The sequence below is a fragment of the Zingiber officinale genome, chromosome 4A (assembly GCF_018446385.1).
Source record: "Zingiber officinale cultivar Zhangliang chromosome 4A, Zo_v1.1, whole genome shotgun sequence".
Taxonomy (NCBI): domain Eukaryota; kingdom Viridiplantae; phylum Streptophyta; class Magnoliopsida; order Zingiberales; family Zingiberaceae; genus Zingiber; species Zingiber officinale.
The window spans coordinates 42,854,151-42,863,039 of NC_055992.1; the positions used below are offsets into that span (position 1 = coordinate 42,854,151).

Below are 8,889 nucleotides of genomic sequence, written 5' to 3' on the forward strand. Positions count from 1 at the left end.
TATTGGAGCACTAAGAGCATCCACACCTGCTTCTCTATCCAAAATGCATAATTTAGGGTAAAAAAGTTATTTTATTAAATTTGGATATCCACTTTTCAAAACATCATATATCAGTTTCCCTATTTCTTCTCTCTCCTCTATAATGTTTAGGGAATGGAATCCATTCCCTAAATTTAGAGAAGTACTGTTCATAAATGCATAATTTAGGGAATGGATAGGGTAGCTGATGTAAAGATTTTTTAACTATCCTATCTAAAATTTAAGGTAAAATATTTAAATAGAGTATCTAATGCAGATGCTCTAATATATCTTGCCAATAATACAAGACTCGATATAACATTTGTTGTAATTTTTGATATCTTTGAGGTACGCTAGATATGAGATTATATTATCCTCAAACGCTTGAAACAAAATTGATTAGGTATGCTAATGCAGGTTATTTATCTGACCCTCATAATGATAGAGCTTAGAGCTGTCAGACGGGCCAATCCGTGACGGGGCGGGTCGGCCCGTGATGGGCTAACCATTTGGCGGGGCGGGACGGGCCAACCCGTCAACTTGACGGTTTGGGAAATTTCCAACCCAATCCATTCTAAGGCGGGTTACGGGTTTGGCAGGCCAACCCGCGGGCCCATCAAAAATTTTTAAAAAAATTAAAAAATATTTCATATCTTCAACATTTTATTTCGAAAAAGTTTTCTACAATTAAATGTATACATAAACATGTATTTTAAATATAAATGAACACAAACGAGTACTTATGTTGGATAGAAAGTACTATTTTTATTTCAAAATTATAACAAAGAAAGATAATAAATTGTCTTAAAACGTAGCTTACATGTGTTTTTTAACCCGCGAGTCAACCCAAGCCCGAGCGGGCCGACCCGCACGGGTCGCGGGCCTAGGTGGGTCGGCCCACGGCGGACTTGGGTTAATAAAATTCCAACCCAACCCACTTAAATTGTTTGACGGGACGGGCCAACCCGACGAGCCCAACCCAAATTGACGACTCTAGTAGAGCTCAAACATGTTATGTATTCACATATGATGGCACAACTATATCTATGAAACAAACGATTACTGCTACTTCTTCTAATCATTCTGAGATCATAGCAATTCATGAGGCAAGTCGTAAATGTGTATGGTTAAGATCTGTAATACATTACATTTAAGAGGAATCTAGTTTACCCCTAAATAAGAATGTCTCAATGACATTATATCAGGATAATGTTACATGTATTGCTCAACTAAAGGGAGGCTACATTAAAGGCAATCGAACAAAACACATATTACCAAAAAATTGTTTTACGCATGATCTCCAAAAGAGAGGTGATATTGATGTTCAATAATTTTATCATCGGATAATTTGATAGATCTATTTACAAAGGCACTACCTACTGCCACTTTGAAAAGTTGGTATATAAGATTAGTATATGCGAATTGAGAGACTTAAAGAGATGCAATTAAGAAAGGGGGCCAAAAGTATTGTACTTTTTTTTTCCTTCACCATGGTTTTTATTCCATTGGATTTTTCTGGTAAGGTTTTTAATGAGGCAATATCATAATAAGCATCCAAGGGGGAGTGTTATGAATGTATCTATGAATATATCTTGTGGATGTCTATGAATCCATCTCTAATATTCTAATATTCAATGAATGTGACTCTTCGTTTCAATGAATGCAACTCTTTGCTTTATGAATGTGACTCTTCATTTTCGTTCAAAATATATTTGTTATTAATATGTATGTATCATCCTACCCGGTAAATAGAGGATTGTATTGTATCTTCAATGATTTAAAAATAATAATAATAAAAATTCCCTATTTCCTCTCTCATTGTCTCCCTTCTTACTATCATATTTTATAATAATATTTTATTTAATCTACTTTATTTGCTCTATTTTCATCTAATCCTCTTGTGGTTCTTGCTCGAAGCACCTAGCCATTATTCTCTTAAGTCTTAAATTACTCTTGAAATTTCTTGCTCTCTCACTTGGGTTTCACCCATTATGAATTTTACTTCCAAACACATTAGTCTTATTTTTTCCCATATCAATCATCCGCTCCTTTTGCTTGAAATTTCCTATCGCTTTTTCCATGGTCATCAAGCCACCAATTGCTTCATGCTCTTTGATCGAGTATGGTATACATGCCCCCACAGGTGTGGTCTAGTTGTTATTTTTGTCACTAGATGCATCGTTTGATTCCCAATGTACTATAACAAAATTATTAAAAGATAAAGATGTCAAATCATTGTTAAAGGACCAAAAATCCATTGTAAATTAATATGGTGAGAAAGATAGAACTCTCAAAAGATAATCGTTTAAGAAAAAGATAACGACTTTTAATTATTATTTTTTAAGAATCCTATTTTTCTCAACACATCGATTTACAATGATTTTTTTTTTTTTGAATCTTTTACAATAACTTTTTACCTTTGTGTTTTAAATGAAAAGATGATGATTTATAACTATTGTGTTTGAACGTCCTATCTTTCTCAATACGTCGATTTATAATGATTTTTTATAACGATTTTTCTCCATTGTATTTCAAATGATAAGACAACGATTTATAACCGTTATCTTTGAACGACTTATCTTTCTTAACGTGTCAATTTACCATAATTTTTTTTGGATCTTAAACAATGATTTTTAACCGTTATCGTTTGTATTGAAAAGAACAAAACCATAATCAATTTAACCGTTATATTTTTACCATTGTCGTTTCTTAGCATATACTAAAGAACAATAAATTATTGTCTATATGATAATTTACCAGTGTTATGTTTTTAATATACATCATACAACAATATCAAAAAATTATAGAAAATATATATACAAGTGTACTGTAGCAATATAAAATACAAACTTATATCATCCCATTTTAAATGATCACTCCTTAATTACAAACATATATACAATACTTGTAGCACTACACATCAGATTGATGCTCAATCACTACACCAAAAGTTCATTATAACCAAAACACGTATAGATTATAACACATCAGATATGTAGTCTTGTATGCATATCCAATACATGAGTGAAAATACCTAAGACGCACTTGGATGCCATGAATGATGAGTTCAAGTTGTACCGTTCCCACACCATCATGAACTGTGCCCATACATGCCCCAAGGGACTGAATCCTGCAAAGCAAATCGAGTCAATCAAGATGCTTTAGCTTCAATGAACTATCCCCAAGGCACCATTTGTTCCTTCTAACAATTAGCCGCATCAATTTGTGAATCAAAATACAAGATGCTTTAGCTTCAATGAACTATCCCCAAGGCACCATTTGTTCCTTCTAACAATTAGCCGCATCAATTTGTGAATCAAAATAAAAGCTCTGTACTTCCATCTAACATTTGGGAGATGTCACAACTATTTCAATATTGGGTACTCATACCACTTCTTTTTGTCTCTTTAGTGATTTGAGACGTCAAATCTATTGCATTCAATAATTTAGTACTCATTATGCTGTAAACATTCATGAGGGAACTTATAGACAAATGTTCTTTATTAGGGGAACACAAATGTTTGAAACTACATATAAGCAAAGCAACACTTGGATTCAAATCTTAAATCATCAAAGCAAGTCATGCATCATCTTCTTATCTGAAATCAATATTTATTCAACCTAAGTTTAATATTCAGATCAGATCAGATCATTTATCATATCTGAAATCAATATTTATTCAACCTAAGTCTAATTTTGGGACTTGAATCTATATACATTTGGGATAAAGAGGATATATTTACATCTTTCTTAAGAAACACTAAGAGGATACAAAAAGAGTTTTCAATACCTAAATTTCCTACTCATCAAATATGTGGTCTAATATATAAGGAAAAATTATAATAAATATTCACAACATTTTCCTAATAAAATTTACAAATTCACAACATTCTTCCATATTCATAAATAATAATTCTACTGATTCAAAAGGTAATAGTTGACTGAATTGTGATATGAAAAGTAGGGACATTTTCAAGATTAAAACAAAGAAAAGCAAAGGAATTAAATACTCAAGCCACTATCACCATTGCTAGCTCCATTACTGGTGAAAGATAAATTTATCAATAAAACTCAAATTAAAATTGATCACATGAGAAACAAACATACTGATTAGTATTAATTAATTAGTACAAAGATATGGTATAATTAAGTGACAATGTTCACATGATAAACACTAAACCAATTTTATCCTTGCAGGCTTATTGCCAGCATGCCTAAACACAAATGAAAAATAATGTAACTCCTATTTTGCCTTAATTTGTTTACATAAATATCATAAATATGTAAAATTTTATCACTAAGTCTATATGCCAGTGATAAAAAAAACCTTGTTCAAACATGAACTACCACTCTACGTATAAATGTGATGCCTAGCTTCCTCCACCAATAAAGACTAGTGACTATATGATAAAGAGAATGATACTCCATAGAAAAAAGATCATAAATGTACCTTTAAATCAGACTAATAAGGAGCATGGTGCATGGACAACTAGAAGTCATGCATGCTATTCCAGATATATGTGCTGATTAAATGTTAAGATTTTGTGAATCATAGGAACTTTTGTGAAATAATCAACAAATAAGTCATAAAATGATGTTATTATACACACACGTACATTTATTCATGCTAAATTTTATCTAACCTCAATCACATATTTACATAATCTGCAAATAAATAGGCATGCTCAAATTTTCTTGTCTTCATGAACAAACTAAGCATTTTATCTCTACCTATAGCATATATAATTGCAAATTGGCACATGATTTTAAGTTCCATGTACATTCTAAGTGATTAAAAAAGTTATATTACTGTTCAAATGACTTATTTTTACATAATTAGAACTATACTAGTGAACATAAAGAAAAACTAGAATTTTTAATGTGGAATTACTAGTAGTATCATCTTTGTCATATACAACTAAAGAAGATCCAAACTCTAAAAGGAACTATTGAATAGTTTGATTTCTAGTGAGCAAAAATATTTTTATGCTTAAAATTGTTAAAATTTTCATACTAGATACCTTAATAAAAATTTCAGTATATGAAGAAGTTTGTTTCTAATCTAACAAAACTAAATTTGAAGAAAATATACCTCAGGAATTTGAAGGAACTGAGAACTTATGCCATGCTTCTCTAAGACTCGTGGTATAAGATGCTTGAGAGCTATCTTTCGTTTTTCTTCAAGTGTATAGCCAAGAAGCTCAATGACTTCCATTTGATCTAAGAGTGGAGGAGGAATAGGTTGAATTCTATTTGCAGTTGCAACAAAAATTACCTTTGATAGATCAAAAGGAACATTCAAATAACTGAAAAACAAGTTAAGGAATTTTTACAATAAAACAATTAAGAATTAATCAAATTAATATGAGAATTGAAAAGACACTCATTTAAATAGTATTTTACTAAATGTATCCATTCAACTAGTAAGGAAGTTGTACGGAATAGAAATTCAGCAAGTAGCATAGCGGAGGATACTGATCATTGAAAGTTTTATTTTGTTCTGGATCAAGAACTTCCAATAATGTGGATGCTAGATCCCCCTGGACATTAGAACCCGTCTTATCAATTTCATCAAGTGGCATAACTAGATTGCTGGCAACCACTCTCTACAGATTAATTAAATGAAATATGGATGGTGTATGTTAGGTGAAACAACAAGCCAATATATAATCAAACATATTTGGTGGACATGGATACATAATATTTAATGAAACAAATATTTCTTAAGCAACTTAAAGTACCTGACAGAATCTACTAGCTTAAAAAGTAGAGGCTGCTAAATGAGATTACATAAACAATGAAGCTAGGACAACTCAGAATTTGTAAAGGTTGTACCAGTGAAGGTCAGATGAAGAACTTTTGCAAGGTGGTGCCAGTACTCAGCATCAATCATGTTCTTCCTAGCGCGTGCAAGTTGAGCCATCGCTCTCCTTATTGAACTTGGATCACGAGGTAAGCACCTGATTTGAGAGGCAAATAGGGTAAGATATTTGTTTTTAAAAAAACAAATTATACAAGATTGTCAATCCATTACATTTGACTCGCCTAACATAAAGAAGCATGTATGCACCTTTTGACAAGACTTTCTCAAGTTCCATAGGTTGAACCTATTCAAAAATAATATTCATATCATGGCAATTTATTTTTAGATGCAAGTGTTTATGTTGAACACTGTCATTAAGATCTAATGAAACAAATGCACTGCTTTTGGAGTAAAGCATGTACTATCCGTTTATGAGGCAGTGACACATGATACAGGTTTTTAAACAAAGACAACAGATAGTGTAAAATCATTGTCTTTTATGTTTTACAACACCACAAAGACAACAATTTTGTTGTCTTTTAAGAAAATCACAACGATTTCTGTCTTTTAGCATTTTTATTGTAGTTAAAGTTTATGCTACTCCACAAAACATCTGTAGGTAAATTAGTTAGCATGAACATTTTAGTGTAGAGAAATATCTTTGACAGCATAACAATGTTTGCAGTATCATCTAATTTAAGCATAGAACCTCAACATAAATAGGAATCAAATATCAAAGCAAACAAAGGCCCACAAAATAAATCACTAACCAATGCCTACCATTTGGAAACGTGAAATATCCTTCTCTGTAAGTTTTGCACGTTGCGCATACAAGCTTTCAATTTTCTATTTAATGAATGTCTCTTTTCTTTTCTCATTCTCAAAACATATTGATCCTTTGCTCTTCTCATAAATTATCCTTTGTACTTTCTCTTTATCAACCTCTTCCATTCCTATAAAAAAACCATTAGTATTGAGGCACTAAAAAAATAGAAAAGAAACCATTAGTATTGTTCAATTTGTAGCTATTATCCAACATAAATGAATAAGAAAATAAATAGTAAAGTGTTACGGAATAGTTATATACAACAATAGCATGCTTCATTTCTAGGAACAGAAACATCTCAACTTCATGATCATACATTCTAACCTATATAATTAGTAAAGCATAGAAACTTTCCTGAAATTTATATTTAAGATAATTTATGGAAAGGTAAATTATTCATTTGAAAGGAACACAGTAACTAGTTCATCAGGAAGTCAGAAGAAAGGGCTCATAGTTCTCTCAAGTTCTTATCTTGCACAGAACATAAAAAATTAAAAAGGTTTCTTCTTGCATAGAGATTTAGGGGAACGAGCCTTGGAAGCATTCAAACTAATGCGGCTCAACCGTGAGATCACCGTCTCCTGCTTCCCATGATCGAAGAACGACACCGTGCTTCTATTGAACTAAGAGAAGTCTATCGCTTGCCACCTTCCAAAATCCCCAAACACAAAAAGGAAAAAAAAAAAAATCACCATCCAAAGTCTGACATCTACCAAAACCGAGAAACAAAAAGAAGAAAGTAAAGACAAAAAGGATTTTTTTTCTTCTTCCTTCCTTTAATCTTACCGAAGCTCTTTAGCGACGACGACGGAGTCCGCTAACCTACGGCAGGTTCGGTAGCTCCTATACACCTTCTGGAGCTTCATGGTGAGTGGTCTTTTGTTCGTGCTCCCGCTCGCGCCGCAGGAGCCTGAAGCAAACAAACGGCGGATCTCGAAGAACAGGAGGGAGGACATGGAGGAGATGGTGCCAAAGATGCTGGCATTGTAGAGGACCTCGCTTTCGAAGGTGGCCATGCAGGGGGCATTGAGGCCACCCTGGAAGCGGCCGTCGGCGTTGATTGAGAAGTCACGGATGCCTTTGGGCAAAGGCCTATGAGGAGGCCATTGGAGCATCTAGAACTCCTCTTCCACGGCAGAGAATGGAAGGGGAGGTGAGGTGAAGGAGAGGATGATGACAGGATGAGGAAGAGGAGCAGAGGCTAACGAAGTGGAGGAGGGAGAGGGAGGAGGGAGGGAGAAGGAGCAATGAGATTTGGGGATTAAGGGGTTGGAGGCTGAGCTAAAAACAAAACTTAGCTGCGATGTTTTGATGCTCACTGCCAAAATCATTATTCCCAATCTCTTACACAGATTATACATCATTAACAAAGATTATAATTTCATTGTTCCCAATCTCTTACACAGATTATAATAATTAACACAACGATTATAATTTCATTGTTCAACGATTATAATTTCATTGAATGATAACAATTTATACATCATTATCTCAACTATTGTTAAGATAAAAAACACTTAAAGATAACGGTTTGGAAAAATCGTTATAAAATATGATGTTGAAAAACAACAGGGTAAAATTTTTATCTTTTGTAATTTACATTACCACAAAGATAAAAATTTTATCAAAAATTGTTGTTTTTTACTAAATTTATAATGATTTTTTTAAACTATTGTCTTTATAGTATTGCCTTTTAGCAGTTTTATTGTAGTGATAAGTGCAAATACTACTTCTGATTATCTCATATCTCTTGTTTAGAAAGATTGCTTGATTAAAGTTGAATGAGCCCTCATAATTTACTCCCTTCCAAAATGTATAAGATCATTCTAAAAAGACCAATAAAGTGATAACTTCACCTTATTATAATGAAAGTATGATATACACATGAAAAGTTCAACAAGTATAACATACAAAATCTAGGAAAAGTCGACTACATGTGGAGATGGTCAGCTAGGTTGAAGCAATCAATCGACTCATGTTTAAGCAATCAGTCGATAACGATCAATCAACTTATCGAATGGATTTTAAAAATCAACAAGAGCACTAGGAAGGGGTTCAAGGGGAAGTCTTTGCAGATGATTTTTGTGTAGTATGGTTACATTCCTAAACATATTTAGCATTCCAAAGAGAACAAAATAGAAAGAACTTCATTGTGTAATTCATTTTCATTGTATTCTATTTATTGTGTTTATCTTTTATATTCTTTTGTTGTATTATTATAAGCTCATAGCTTGTAAAAGAT

At 32.7% G+C, this 8,889-nt stretch overlaps 1 protein-coding gene across 5 annotated transcripts; it reads right to left on the reverse strand.

Moving 5' to 3' along the window:
• Positions 1-2,854: 2,854 nt before the first annotated feature.
• On the reverse strand, positions 2,855-7,952 carry LOC121969867 (lon protease-like). 5 transcript variants are annotated; one of them, XR_006108685.1, is made up of 6 exons: positions 7,434-7,950; positions 6,602-6,774; positions 5,854-5,978; positions 5,494-5,624; positions 5,111-5,324; positions 2,855-3,447 (listed from the first exon to the last, which is right to left on the reverse strand). XR_006108685.1 is itself a non-coding variant. In XM_042520152.1 (6 exons), the coding sequence occupies exons 3-6, from the start codon at positions 6,730-6,732 to the stop codon at positions 3,110-3,112; spliced, it is 423 nt and encodes a 140-aa protein (XP_042376086.1). In that variant the 5' UTR covers positions 6,733-6,774; positions 7,181-7,295; positions 7,434-7,952; the 3' UTR covers positions 2,855-3,109. The 5 variants fall into 5 exon arrangements, 3 of the variants coding, with proteins under 3 accessions (XP_042376086.1, XP_042376087.1, XP_042376085.1); XR_006108684.1 differs by having other exon boundaries at positions 5,494-5,558; positions 7,434-7,948; XM_042520152.1 differs by lacking the exon at positions 5,494-5,624 and adding an exon at positions 7,181-7,295 and having other exon boundaries at positions 2,855-3,148; positions 5,111-5,238; positions 7,434-7,952.
• Positions 7,953-8,889: the final 937 nt, after the last annotated feature.